The 15,368-nt window shown below is 39.4% G+C and overlaps 1 protein-coding gene and 1 long non-coding RNA gene across 5 annotated transcripts in view; one reads left to right on the forward strand and one right to left on the reverse strand.

Annotated features, from left to right (window-relative positions):
- Positions 1 to 3,885, forward strand: part of DMXL1 (Dmx like 1) — a 76,829-nt gene extending 72,944 nt beyond the window's left edge. For all 4 annotated transcript variants that reach the window (XM_039730988.1, XM_039730999.1, XM_039731009.1 and 1 more), the window contains one exon: positions 207 to 3,885. In XM_039730988.1, coding sequence (XP_039586922.1) covers positions 207 to 431 — 225 coding nt within the window. In that variant the 3' untranslated portion in view covers positions 432 to 3,885. The remainder of the gene's footprint in view (positions 1 to 206) is intronic.
- LOC120512607 overlaps positions 1 to 6,315 on the reverse strand; it is a 29,862-nt gene extending 23,547 nt beyond the window's left edge. The window contains exon 1 of the long non-coding RNA XR_005630054.1: positions 6,022 to 6,315. This is a non-coding gene — a long non-coding RNA (uncharacterized LOC120512607). The remainder of the gene's footprint in view (positions 1 to 6,021) is intronic.
- Positions 6,316 to 15,368: the final 9,053 nt, after the last annotated feature.

Raw genomic sequence — 15,368 nt, forward strand, 5'->3', positions numbered from 1 at the left:
ATTTTAATTACTGATACCTTAGTGTCTCTCTATATTGCTTATTATAGTAAATGAGTACTAGTATTCTATAAATGTGTCATTACAGATTGCTACATATTCTACTTTTACAGTTAGTATCAGAAAAGTAAATGCACAATTCACTGTTGATGATTTTGAGACCATGGTAATTTTCCTTATAAGAGATTAATGTTTTGATGCTTTTCCAGGTATGGAGTCTGTCTACATTTAATCTTCTTCACACTTTCATCAATGAGCATGCTCGACAGTCTCTCTTCAGAAACATTGGGACAGGAGTCATGCAAATTGAAACAGGACCAGCAAATCACATATTCTCCTGTGGTGCTGATGGAACAGTAAAGATGAGAATCTTGCCTGATAGATTTAGCTCTTTAAAGGATGTGTTAAAAAATGATGTGAAGTTTATGATCTAATGTTTTTCTCAGAATAGTGAATAACATTCCCCTTCTGCCATCCTTGGAAATATTTTTCCTGGAACGAACCCACAAAGCAGATGCACAATGATAGCTTGTGATACAAAGATGTTTTGGATTTTTTTCCTTTCTCTCCTTCTGCCTCCAACCCCCTATTTATTAATTACCTGGAGCTTTTAGTCCCTGATGCACTAATGCCTTAAAGATTAAAAGGTCCTTCAGATTTTGATCATTGCCTAAAATAAAAGCTAAATATGACTCCAAATTACATAGTTATAATTTATAAAGATGTTGCTGAAGTGGTTTACACTTCCTTTTGAGGTAATTACACTCTCACCTGGAGTGTACTATCTGGGCATGACCTCTGCTTATATTCAACATCTTGGCTCCTTGTAAAAGCATGTCGGTCCTGATGGAAACCTTAGGTAATGTTTTTTCACTGTGGCCACCATAAGTGTCTCTCTTCTCAATTTGTTTAATCAGCCAACAATAAAAATGTATACCTATGTGCAGAAGAGAAGCAGAGTCTCCAGGAATGAATAGTCCTGGTCATGCAGACATTCACGTAACGAGCCACTTTTTCTTTCCATTCCTGAAATCCAGGCTGTTTACCTCTAACTTGCCTGATCTCCTTCCTCTCTTCTAGAGTATAAGAAACTGAAGGATGTTCTGTATCTTGTCTTCTGTTCTATAGCTTGAATCACTGCCATCAGGATGGCAGGCTGATCTTTTAAAAATAAATATATTTTTAACCCTGAACACTCCCTTTAAAAAAATAAAATGTAAATATGAATGGATATCTTCCTAGTAAAATAGTCAAGATTATGTGTGAAGCCTTAGATGTGATCGAAAAGATACAGGAAGATACTGCTTTGGGATATGGCACTAGAATTCAAAGACTATTTATTTAGATGTCTGTAGAGGAAATAAAAGAAAAACTCAACCTAATTTATTTTTACTTTTTTTTCCAGTAAGACTTTTATTTAGCCCAAAGATAGTCCATTCTTAGCACTTACATTCTTGTTTGTCTGTTTTTCGTAAGTATTTTATAAAAGGAAAAAGTAGTTCAACAGCAAAGTACTTCTACACTGTCAGTCTTTCTTTATGTTTATGTTTACATCTGGTGTCAGATGAAAGTAAACAAACTGAGAAGGATAGATGTAGAGGGTTTTTTCTTTTGCCAAAATATTAAACTGCATAACTTAAATGTTTGACCAAATTATTAATGCACAAGGCCTTTACTTTTTTTTTTTTTCAGCTAAACTGTTTCTGTATGTATTTTGGTTTACTTTTCCTTACTTGAGAGTTTAACAAAGGTTTAGTTTGTAAATTAGATGTGAGGCTGGATTACTTGAATGCCAATGGTGTACTTTTTGCTAAAAGATATTTTGTGAAATATAGCACCAAGATATTAACTGTAAAATAAACCTGTCAAATTAGGAACTATGGGGATAAATAAAGCATAGCAGAAATGAAGGGCTTGCATAATGAACTATGTAACATTCTCAGGATGCTTTTATCTTAAGAATATAAAGTTGTTTAAAAAGATTTTGTAAAATGTATTAAGGTCATTTTAAATGTATGTTTCGCAAGTTGCAGTGCAAACACTATGAAGGTTTTTATGCACAAAACCTGAATTTTCAAATTGTGCAATAAAAAGAATGTGAATGTTTTGCCATGAAGAAACATGTGACAGCATTTCAAACTGGTACAGCTGTTCAGTGAATCAGTTGTAATTGTTCTTCCTTAACACTTAGAGATCGAAATTGAACGTGATTTCAAAACAGTTTAAGTACAGTGATGGACCAGAAAAGTGACTAAAAGTGACACCACCTTACAAAATAGACTTGCCCAATGAGTATGAGTTATCTGCTCAGTGGATGAGTTTCTAATATTCTTTACTCTTGTGGAAGAAGGAAAACAGTGGGATAAACAGTAGCTCACTGCTTTAGAATCAGCTGAAACCGTGACTTTGTAGCTGCTTTATATACATGCCTCAGTTTTATACACCCACTGAACTAACAAAGTTACATGTGCAAAAATCATGGCAGTATTGTATAATTATGTCCTTGATGTTTTGTCCTTAAATATTTATATCTCATTAGCTTTAATACTTCAAGCTCAAATCTGTTGTACTGGCAATCACAAAAAGCTGTCTTACCATCTGCAAACTGAGCAGATTTAAAATGCAATTTGCCAAGACATACAATGTTGTAATTTTTCTGAGTAAAGCTGCACTTTGAAAAATCCTGGCAAACTTATGCTTATACCAGAAAAGTACTGACCTTGACCAGGCATTTTCAATAATGTTTATAGTTACCATAAGCTATTCTTGAAACTAAATTATGTAAAATCACAATGTATTTGCCATACCTTTATAATCTTTCCAATAAATCCTGCAGAAGCTCAACCTTCTAGAGTTCCATGTTGCTGCTATTTCATTTACAAATCAGTTGTTCACCTGCATATTGTTCATTGATGTTTAACTATTATAAGACAAATTATCAGTAGCTTTCTTGTAATGATGGATTAAAAATGAGTTAAATTCTGTTGTATGTGAAACTTTTAAAGGGACATTCTCAACTTTGAATCTAGTCATTGGAGAAGAACTGAACTCAGAAGCCTCTGGCTGTTGCCCTTAACTTCCACTGACTTTTATCTTCCAGCAATTAATGCTTTTTCCCTGTTGCTATGCAAGTTACTCAAACTTAAGGGTACTAGTGCCTACAGAGGTCCCAGTGCTTACAGTAGCCATGTGTACAAATTGAACTTAAAATTTGCTTTTGCCAGTGCTTAATCAATAATACTTTTTTGTCCAGCAAAATAATTTAGCTTGTTGTTGATAATGTCCCTTTTAAATATCACAGAGTGGGAGCTGTGACTTGTGTTTGTCTTTGTAGCAGTACATAATATTGTCACAAGTGTGTCATTCTTGTGTTGCTAACTGATTCTGTTACTTTAGACACATGATCCAAGTTCTTCATGATTACTTCAGCAACTTGTGAAAGGTAAAACTCTGGACATCTAGGTACTTAAACTGGCTTGTTGTGTGACTTTACAGCAGAAAATTCTCAGCTGACAGCTGACATTGCAGGACGTTGATGGAGAAAGGTGGAAGAGATGCAGATTTTGTACCGCTCCAAGGTGGTACATGGTGAGGTCATACATGTTCTACTGCATTTTAGGAACCTCAGAACCAGTTGCAGGAAATAAACTATGGAGATATCCTACACTAGGTACCCCCTTCCTATTAAGAGCACCCAGTATTAGATTAGATGCAATAGTTATGAAAAAAGCAACAGTGATTAAGGGGAAATAAGCTTGGAGATGATATGCTCCAAGGTAATTATTTTCAAATGTTTATTTTTACTAAAAATAGCAAAACCATCGCTAATGGCAGGTTCAGCACACTGATCAAACTACTTTCTATAAAATAAAGATACTGATTTACCAAGTTTTGTAGTGTTTCTTATTCCTTCCATTTCTAGCTCTAAAATATGCATGATTTTGAGTTTGGTGTTTTTTTTAGTGTCTTATGGTCTCATGCTTTGTCTTTCCTTTTTCTAACTTTTTGGTGTTTGGGAGGGGGACTGGTTGCTGGGGGTTTGTTTTTGTGCGTCATTTTCTTTTTCTTTTCTGTGTAAGTAACAGAACTAGGCAAAACAAAATTATTTTTCAGTCTAATGAGGGTGATGTAGTAATGGCACTTTCTGTTGTCTGCCACAACTTAACTTTTGAATCCCCTTTTCAGTTTCATTTAAGTTTGAAAACCTGTGAAGGTCATGGGGTGCTTCATCCACCTCTATGTTGCCACCTCTAGCAGAGGTACAAGTATGAATGCACCTGTTGTGCTCTGATTAGTGAGAGATGCCCAAATTAAGGAACAAACGAGATGAAATGCCATTTCAACAATACTGACTTTATTTGTAGCTTTTGGTGTGTAGGGGAAAGAGAGAGTGCCAGCAGAAGACAGTCACCACTTAGAGATCCAGCGGTGTCTTGGTCCTTTTTCATCCTGGGCTTCTCAGTGGTGGGGTGGGGGGACCTAATTCATTCTTCTTTTGGTAAGTTCTGTGCAGGAAGAGGTGCTGGGTACACAAGATGAAACTGACTATGTAAATTTTTTGTTATGCATTTTAGCAAATAAAGGAATCCATGCTTATTAGCTGCAAGTTACATGGTTCTCTAGTTAGTATCCTATTTTCTATTGGTTAATGACTCCATTGCTTCCTATGCTAATTAGTTCTTTCTCTGCTTTTGAGTCAGTGGATTTCTTGGATCGGAGGGCTATCATCTGGTGGTTGCAATCTCCCCACTGGAGTTACCTTTTACCCAGTCAAAGTTACTGTAGTACGGTCGCCGAATTGGATTTATTGGTGTCTTCCTTATCTTGGGAGCTTTGTCTGATGTCCTCGTGGTCTGTGAATTTGGCAATTTTTTGTATCCACTATCAGTAGAACATCCTTATTTCCAAGCTTTAACCTTACCCTAGGACATTAGGCAGTATTTACTTTATGCAGCCCAGGATCCTGGTATCCACAGCAGGAACTTTGGAGGCTCTTGGTGGTTGCAAAGGCCACCTGTCCCGTAATTTGGGATGTTTTTTCTTCATCGATAGGTGTGTGAGCTGCTGCTTTTCACAGTCTGTCCCAGCGGAAATGTACGGACCGAGTTCTGCTAAACAGATCTTGCCCCTGCCAAGTCTGGAATTAGCACCTTCCTGGCACAAATTCCTCTCCTCACTGGCTGTAATAGTGTCAAGACGTGTTCTTTAACTCCTAGCAGCCCCTACGCGAGCCACACAGTGGGCACGAGTAGAGAGCATGCATCTCGTCAGGCTCGCGGCAAGCAGCTGCCCGGTGTTTTACCGCCTCTGCATGCAGCTCGACAGACACCAGCGATTGTATTTAGGGTTCGGTAGCTGCCGCTGGTGCGAGAGAGAGGCGGCGCGGGGCTCCAGCGGCCCCGCCCGGCCCGGGGCGAGCGCGGGGCAGGGAGGGCCGGCAGCGGCTGGGGCCCGGCGGCGACCCCGGCGGAAGGCTGGGCTCCGCCGGGGGGGAAACGCGGCGCTGGGTCTGGGGCCGGGTCGCTGCCGCCTCCTGTGCCGGCGGGTACCGGCGCCGCGCTCCGGGTGGGAGCTGCCCGGAACCACGCGGGGAGAGTTGCCTCACCGCCGATGTGCTCGGGTGAAGGCTGCTCTGCGATACCGAAACTCCTCCGCTCCTCCTAGGCTAGCTTTCCGCTGTTCTCCCAGCAATGTTTCTGCTTTCGCGCGGAGTGAGCCGTGCTCCGCGTGTGCCGGGCCGCGCGTGACTGACCTGTAGCTCTTGGGGCAGAGGCAAGCGTGGTGATGCAGCTGAAGTCTGCACGGTGGTGGTAAAAGAAACTTTTCTGAGATGTGCCAGTTAGGCTTTGAAATACTACTAGCAAAAATCCTGCAGTTCCGGCTGTAGAATTGTATCTTATTTACATACTGCTAATTAAATAAAAGAGATCACAGTTCAGTGTGGATTTAACCTTTTTAGAAACCTGATTGGTCAGACGTTCCACAGCTCTGTTGATCTCTATAGGTACATGTTCGCAGTCTTACCTGACCACAGGTAAAGCGAAACACGGTCCAGGTGATGCTTCCTCTTCTCTGCACGTGTCTTGTTTCAGTTGCGCTCCTTTCAAGCTTTTTGCGTAACTGCGGAGTGAAACCACTCACGTTACAAGCTCCCTGGTAAAAACTTCTCCCAGCAGTGGTTTTCACGCTCACTGGCTGGCTTGGCAGCTGCCAACTCCGTCTTTTGTAAGCTCTGAATAGGAAATTTGCATTGAAAGAGCACCGACAGTGGAGCGAAGCCAAAAAAAAGAAAAAAAAAAAGTCTGGAGGGGAGGAGTGTTGCGGTGGAAAGAGGTCCGAGCCCTTCTATTTGGAAAACAAAACTTTGTGAACTTGAAACATACTTAGAAGCAGGAACAAGGAACTGAAATGTTCTAGTACGTTTGCATTTAGTACTTGAACTAAAACATTCTAGTACATTTAGTGTCTCTGCTTCACCTGAAAGCAAATTTCACCTGCAACACTATTGAAATAGAAGTTATGGTGCAGATCTTTGAAGGAGCACAAAATACCGCAGCTTGAAATGGAAGTTGCTCGCTATTTGCCCTGACAACAGGAAGCTGCTCATTTCCGTTGAATAGTAACTTGCCCAGTCTGGCTAAACCTAGATTTCAGTGTGCTTCATGGCTTAACTTACCCGCTTTGAGTTTTCTTTAAATAGTTGCTGCTAGGTAAAGAATAATACTGGCTGCGTGAAAAAGCCGAGTGGATAATCAAATCTCAACTTTGGTCAATTTTGTATTTTGGTACAACAAGGAAAGTCCTCCAAGTGATGGACAGTAAAATGCCTAATTAGCATTAAAGCAGATGATGCATCCTTATAGTTTAGTTTTATACAAAACTAATACTGAAATACTGAAATAGCAATTTATGGTATGTAAACGGTGGCTGGTTTGAGATAAGTTACATCTTAGGATGAATTTTCTTCCAAGTTGCAGATGTTTGTTCTTGAGTTTACCTCATAACAGAGGTTTTGGGCTAGAATTCACCTTTATGTTCTTTGTTAATCCTTTTACATGAACAGTATAAAAATGAGAAAGAAAAAAGTCACCAAGTGGTATTTGTCATAATCTTACCATTGTATATATCCTTTAAAATTACCTACTTCATCTAAAAGGTTAGTAGTACCTTTTCATAATATTTTTCTCTATTTCTTACATTCTAGCAGCTTTAACAATGTTCTAGGTAAATTTAGTTACAGCTTCTTACATCCTTAAGGTAAATCATAAGGCAAATAGATGGCACTGTGCTTCTTTTCTTTTTGTCTTTCTTTTCCCACAGCCATTGTAAGTAGGTTTCTTGTAATTTTTTATATTTTCCCTGTATTGGACTGATCATCTTCTCTCACTGACAAATTTCTTACACTGTCTTTGTCAGATTTTGTGAATCAAATTAAACTGATGAACAAAACAAGATTTTATTGAAAATTAAGTATCTAGGAAGAATTTGCTTGTAGGAAAAGTATTCTTTGTACACAATATACCTTGAAAAAGTGTCAAGACAAATTTCTGTAATGTGTATCTCAACTTGACAGATTCTAGTGCCCTTGTTTTTATTTGGAGTTTCTATACACAAACTGGTGCTTCAGGAGATATGATTTAATGTCAAAGTAACTTGGGGAGTTTTTTGGGCTGGTCTGGGGGATTTTTTGTGTCCATCTACTCACAGCCACATGTTGTCAATTCTGTTTGTGATAAAAATGTTTACGACATTCTTTAACTGTAATGTAGTGCAAATTCTAGGCCTCTTTATTTTATACTGGCTTTGCAATCACCAAAAGTGAGTATGGCTTGAAATTACATGGGTTTTTTTCCTCTTATGCCTCCAATGTCATCAGATCATAAGACCCAGAGTAAATGTTAGGTGTGTTCAAGTGAAAGTTAAGATGACATTTTTCTGTTAAGCATGTGAACAAGAGGTTTCATACAGCAGTTTTACATTCTCTTTCTCAAGTAATGTTTTGCTCAAACCAGAATTTCCTTTTTCAACCTAAAGATTGACCTCGTCCCCACTGAGAAGTGAGCTCTGTGCTCTGAGACTGAGGTGTGTAATTTGCAGAGCAGTGGCAGGACTTGGCTGTTTCCTAGCATCTCTAACAAGTCTCAAAGAAGGGGAAGAGTGTGGAATACAGGCTTTGTGTTAGAAGGTGTTAATGTTGTATTTCAGGTGCTGTTGTCTGAACTGATTGTTGACACTGTCATTTCCAGCCAAAACATCACTTCTTTCTTCATTTCACTGTGGTGGTTCCTGGAATCTGGAACCTGGAGTCCTGGTAGTAAGTCAGGTGTGTGAGATGGTGTATTAAACAGAATGCATAGCTTTTAAATTACAGGTGTTAAAGCTGCTCCTTAATTTCAATACATTTTTATTTGGAAATACAGAAAATGGATAGTAAATGTCTTGGCCCTTGAGCAAACCTTACAGGGATTTAAAAGATGTTACATGACTTTTTGATGATAATTCTCTTAGCTGGCATTGATGAGTTGTATGCTGAGGATAGTGGAATCAACAAAACTGGACACATTAAAACCCAGCATTTTCTCCCAGTTTATGGAATAATGCAATGAAGAACGTGGGAGTGCGGTAGAGTTGGCCTATGGAAATCAGGCTGCGTGCAGCTGTGGCTAATGGTAGTTCTCTGGATGCACGTCTGACCCCAAGTGATGGTTGTTAAATCATCTGAAGGAGGTGTGTGTGCGTGAGCAGTGGGCTGGGCTCTCTGCGTTTGCAGTTCAGTAATTGGTCTGTTCTGTATATGTGTCAGGAGACCCCAGAATAAACTGGTAGAACTTCCATTTACCGTAGCAGTTTGATATTTATTACCTGTTCAATTGGAAAATTTTTGTTGTGTGGTGTCTTGAAGCCTTTCACAGTTAATGGACTCATTTTTGCTGTAGTACTGGAGCATGTCTGAATAGTGTGTCCATGCTAGGGAGGTCTGGAGAGGAATTCAGGAAATGGCAAAGCAAAGCAAATTGTTTTAAACAGAACTGGCTTCTATAGTTGAAGATCTTACATGCTTGCTTCTTTTAGTGTCTTTGGTAAACTAAATTTCCAGCTAACCAAGTATTTTTACAGACAGTATGTTTTTGTCTTGTTTGGTGTTTTGTCTGCAGAAGTTACTGGGGCTCAGTTATATTCAGGGTGAACTGTAAATAACTGAACTGAAGAAAAACATGTAACTGCAGTCCATGTTATTCCTCTACATACTAAATACTTGTAAAAGGAAAGAGTATATTAAACTTCAAGTTAATGAGAAGCAGAAAAACAAGCTGCAAACAGAGAAAGCATACACCTGCATGTCATTATCTGTTAAAGTATTTCTCTCTTGAACTTTGAAGTTGGAACACCTCTCTGGTGGTCGAAATAAAATCCATTAGTTACCTGTGACTGATTGTTCTTTCCAGCATATATAAGCCACACAGATAAGTGTTGTAATTTGGTTGTCTTGAAAGGCATTTTAAGTAATAATAAGTGATCCAGTGAGGCCAAAAAAGGTGCCTGTTAGGTAAAAAATTGTTTAGGGATGGGATAATAATTTTATCCAAATACACACTAAATTGAAATTTATCAAACAAAATGTTACCACATTTAAATTACTGATTGTGCAATACTGGGTGTGTAGCCACTGTCATTCCATGAAGAGGAATTTCTTTTTCACTCCCAGCTGAAGTAAGTTGCTTTCAACCCAATTCCCATACTCCAGTGCTGCCCACTTTCAATTTGATGCATGTCTATATCTGGGCTATCTAAAGTATGTTGGCATTACTGCAGAGTATTATACTTACCTAAAGAACTTACTTTACCTGCAAGTACAGCTGAAGTTCTGGAATTTAATTATACAATTCTGAAACAAAGAGTATTAAAAATTTGGCTTCAGGTAATGAGGAGCATTCTCTGTCAGAAGTCTGTTGGGTGTATATGCTAACTAGCACTTCCAGCCTGAATATATCGCTGCTCTCACTCAGTTCTGAAAGGAAAAAAAAGCATAATTTCCTGCTTTTGTCAGTTCTACAGAAATCTGAGACATAGCCAAGTCATTACCATCGCTGGAATATTGTTGATGACATGGGGATAAAAAAATCTCTACTGGTTTCTAACCAGTAGATATGGGCACTGAAAATGTTAAGCTTTATATGGGAAAGTATAAAAGTAAAGGATATGTCTGGGCCCATGAGTCTTCTGCTGTGTTCCAATTTTTGAAAAGTGATGTTTGCAATAAATCCTTTTATCCATAAATCGTACACTGTACAGCAGAATGTTTATCCCCAGCAGCTATAAATAGTGAAATGATCTAAAATATGATTCAGATTTTTTATTGCAATGTCTGAAGTAAATAACTGCCTCTTGACTTACTGAAAGCATTCCAGTGTGTTGTGGGCTGACCTTGGCTGGCTGCTAGGCACCCGTCAAAGGTGCTCTATCACTCAGCCTGGTAACTGGAAAGGGGAGAGAAAATAGAACAAAACGTTCAAGGGTTGAGATAAGGACTAGCAGAGATCATCCACCAAACAGTATCACAGGATAATGAGAAGTAAAATAAGAGTTAAAAACACCTTCCCCCCAACCCATCCCTTCTTCCCAGCTCTACCTTCTCCCCAGCAGTACAGGAAGATGCGGGATGGAGTTTATGGCCAGTTCATCGTGTGTTTCTGCCACTGTCCCTGGAGAGGAGTCCTGCTCCAGCATGGGGTCCGTCTCACAGGAGACAGCTCTCCAGGAACTTCTCCAGCTTGATTCCATTCCACAGGCAACAGTTCTACATAAAATGCTGCAGTGTGGGTCACTCTTCCATGGGGTCAGTCCTGTTCCAGTGTGGGTCGCCCAGCGGGTCACAAGTCCTTCCAGGAAACTTGCTCCAGCATGGGTTCCTCTCTCCACAGCCCTGCAGTCCCTGCCAGGAGCCTGTCCCAGCACAGGCCTCCCATGGGTTCACAGCCTTCTTGCACACAGCCACCTGCTCTAGCAGGGCTTCTCCATAACCTACAGATGGATTTCTGTATCCCTGTGGACCTCCATGGCTGCAGGGGCACGGCTGCCCCTCCATGGGCTGCAGCACCAGCTGCAGGGGAATCTCTGCTCCAGCACCTGGAGCACCTCCTGCCCTTCCTTCGCTGACCTTGGGGCCTGCAGAGATGTTTCTCTCACGTGTTCTCACTCCTCTCTGAGCACATTTTCATCGGCCCAATAACCTTTTTCTCCTTCTTAAACAAGTTATCACAGGGGCATTGCCATCATTCCTGGTTAGCCCAGCCTTGGCCAGCGGCACTTTCATCCTGGAGCTGGCGAGCATTGGCTCTGCCAGACATGGGGGAAGCTGCTGGCAGCTTCTCACAGATGCCACCCCTGTAGCCCCCAATACCAAAACCTGGCCATGCAAAGCAAACATGTAGTGTTATTTTAACAGTTATGAAGGTCATTTTGGTGCTCCTTTGCCTTGGAGAAAATAGAGGAATTTGCTGCTATGTTAATTGCTATTGATAAAGTATCTCCATTTGTATGAAATACAAAATGCATTTTAGAGCCATCTCTTGTATATCATGGTTAACTAGTATGAAATCAGTAGCAAAAACCATACCTCCCATCTTTTGCAAAACATTTGGTAGATGAGTTTTTTTTAGTGTTTACATACTGTGGGTTCAGAATGTAGAGAAATATTATTAGTTTGGTGTTAGAAGGTGCCTGTGCCTTTCTGACTCATCTGCTGCAGATGAGTGGTAAGTATGTGCATACATAAAAAAGCTAGATAAGGTAAGCCTGGTTAAATGGCCTGTAATTAAGCCCTGATTATTGAGTTGGTTTGGAGTATCCATAATTAGATATGTGTTTGTTTATGATATCCTTCCACTTCTCAGCAGAAGGTTATTTATTTTGTATATATGCTTAACCCATTTTCCTTGCTGTATTAAAGTAATTTTCAGGCTCTGTGGAAGAACCTTTGCCCACCTTCAGCTTATTCCACATCCTTCTTCCTGCATTCAGAACACAAAATCTGCATTTTATCTGCTTCACTTCAAATGAATTTTTTACTTTATGCTTTATAAGGTGAAACAAAAATGAACAACTGCTTAGCAATTGTTTTAATTGTTGTTCATCCTGATATTTTACTGTCAGTAACTGTTGATATTAAGATTTTGTTTAATCTTGATGTATATAGTACTGTCTTTATGACTGCAGGACTGTTTTATTTTTTAAAAAAATCTTCTTCTGAGGAAACATTGTTTACCTTTCTGTCTTCAGTATGGAGAAAAACATTTTGCTGCTGTTGAGCCTGTAGCTTGTAGTGTTTGGGATTCCAGACATAAAATCTGTGTCTCAAGTAGTCTAGAGTTGGTCTTATTTATAGTATTGCTAGAACTTTCAGCTCTGTTATCTTTTTGGCATGACTGGAGTGATTTTGTAGGCAGCTAAGTGGGGTTTAGTGGCATGTGAAAATTAATTATGTTTTTTTATGAGATTAAAAAGTAGAAGTTTTTTGCAAAAGATTCAGGAAGGAAGACAAGGGGATAGAGCAGGAGAGACAAATCTGAGCATGTTGTGGCAGCCTTGAAGTTTGCTTAGCTGTCCAATAGTTTGCAGGTCAAGTTAGAAAAAAATAGTTTTTAAACTTTATGTTTAGATGTTTTATTATGGCTAGAATTACAGTGAAACAGGGAATAGAAAAGCTCACCTCATCCTTAAGGTCCGTTGCACCCCTTAACATTCTATGATTCTGGCTTCTGTGATTTCCAGTGGTTTCAGAATAATTAAAACACACTGAGGGGAAGTCTTTCTCTGTTTGACTAGTTTTATTTTCTTGTGTACTGAGTTGTATTTGTAGTTACTGTGTATAAATTACAGGATGCTTTAGCCTCCTCTCTGATAAAATAATGAAACAATACAGATCTTTTACTATAAGCAGTGCTGTAGGAATCTTAATAGTTTTGTGTAGCTGCCAGACTGGGGTTTTTTTGGTCCTGTACTTCACAACATATTGAGGGGTGGAATTTCTTCTTGTTTAAAGATCTCATACTAGAAATTGTTTGTATGATACTCTTGTATTGCCATGCATTTCATATCAAGGTCTTATCTGCTGCTTTTGTGAATTCAATTGATTATTTCCAGGCATATTTACTTAATTTGTTTTCCATTAAGATGTAGTACTTCAGTGTATTACAGCACTCTCATGTTAAAGAAATATTCAAATCTTGTTTTGTGTGGAGCCTTTGCAAATTTATTAGAACTTACAGGTAGAGCTGAATAATAGTAGAAATGTGATTAACATCTGAATTGTAGAAAAATCTGTGTAATCCAAACAATGAATTTGTGTTGTATTGGTCTGCAAAACACCACGCTGGTCAGTGATGCAGAAAGTATGCTGATTGTGACCAAATGCTTTTTGTGCAGGTTTGCCAGCAGTATTTGCTGTACAAGTGGTTTTGAATATGCAGGTGGATGGTTAAAGTCACTTGAAATGTCAATTTTGTTGTTAATACTGGGAAGAAAACTGGGGAATAGATAAGGGGGAATAGTGAATGTGAGGTCAGTGATAGGTAATAAAACACTGTATGCATTTTTATTTATTCCTGTGAGGTGTTCAAATGTAATCTCAGGTGATTAGCAGTTTATACATTTCTTCTGCCTCAGATGTTACGTTGGGTAGTATAGAGGGCCTGAATTACTACAAAAAGATCCATCTGCTGAATGCATTTTCTAGGCAACACCAAAAGATGACAGACATGGTCCTTGCTGTTGACCTCAGCTCATGGACACTGCTGTCCATCTCATCTGGGATCCCTAAACATTGGTTGTTTGCTGGTGTTTTCCAATTGGCTTTGTCCAAGTTGTTTATTCTTACCTGTAGTTTTTTAGAAGTTTCTTAGCATTTCAGCACATTAATTTTTCTAAATTACTTGATTTAAAATTTAAGGCCTTAAAAAAAAAACAAAAAAAAACAAACCAAAAACCAAATCCAACACCCAACCTGTATTGGTGTAAAGATCCTGCTTTACATGGGGTGCCCAGTTCTACATATCAATCAAGTGGTATTGAAACAAAAATTCTGTGTGTTTGTGCCCACCTGATGGGGATTCAGCATTTGAGACCTATAAAACCTCTAAGTGCCTAAAACATGTGCTGCTGTTCTGAACACAGGAAACCATGTCACAAAACCAACTACTTTCTGCTCAAGCACAATATTTTTTATGCATGTGACTGAGGCTGGGGAGTCTGGGGTTACAGTGAGCTTTAAAATTTAGGTTTAAATTTATAGGAAAGCAGACCTCTCTACTAACCAGGCTTAAATGCAGCATGCAGCATTTAATAATCCTTAAGTTTCACAACTGTATGTGAGAGAACTAGTACAGAACTCCACAGCTAAAAAGGTAGTTTTGACCTATTTCAACTTTGTCTTAAAACAATGTTGCTTAAAAAGTGAAGAGCTACAGCACAAATCTGAAAGTTCGTGTTCTGAGTCTTGATGGCAGTAAATGCATTAATGGAGAAGAATGGCAACTAACAGATAGCCAAAGGAATACATTGTTAGCAAGGAGGAATAAATTCAGAACTTGATCAAATCAAATACTGGAATAAGGATTAGAAGAACCTTGAGAAGCTTAAATTAACTCCTTGAGATGAAGAACAAAAGACTGAAAAGAAAAAAAAAGTGTTTAAAGCTTTATTTTTTTGTAGTATGGACAACTGAGTAACATCATAATAAAATAAGCTGAAGTTAATAAAACTTTTAACAGTGCCATACAGAAGAGAGGTCCTCATCAAGAGCTCTTCATAGAAGAGAAGTAGTTTAGATACCCAGCATGACAGTGTGAAACTATGTGATCATGCAGCTTTTTTTCTGTGCTCAGTCGACTGGGGCTTGCTCTGTGAGAGGGTAGAATCAGTGAACTAAAATTTTTTTGTTTTATTTTAGGTTTTGGTCTTGTTTGTTTGTTTGTTATTGGTGTTTTTTGCTGTTTTGGGTTTTTTTCTTTTTTTGTGGGTATGAGCGGAGAACACCACAGTAAAAATGGAATGCATGGAAGGCTTGCTGGCTGTAGAGCACTTTGGAGCGTGCAAAGAACACGTTGCGTTGTGTTGAGAACAGCTGTCAGACCCATCTGTGCCATTACCAGAAGCTCACAGCTGGGGCACAGCTGGGTTGATCTCTGGTCTGGTGCTGCGGGCCACAGAAGAGCCTGAAGCCCCACGCTGGCTGTGGGCATCCTGCCTCGCCTGGCGTGCCCTGCAGGGAGGCAGGCACACCGCACAGGTGCCTTGCAAAGCGTGTCCCCAGCGTGGGGCTTTCTCCCGAGAAACCCTCTGCCCTGAGAAACCCTCTGCCTTCAGCAGTGGTG

Source organism: Passer montanus, unplaced genomic scaffold (assembly GCF_014805655.1).
Source record: "Passer montanus isolate IOZ18808 unplaced genomic scaffold, ASM1480565v1 scaffold110, whole genome shotgun sequence".
Classification (NCBI taxonomy): domain Eukaryota; kingdom Metazoa; phylum Chordata; class Aves; order Passeriformes; family Passeridae; genus Passer; species Passer montanus.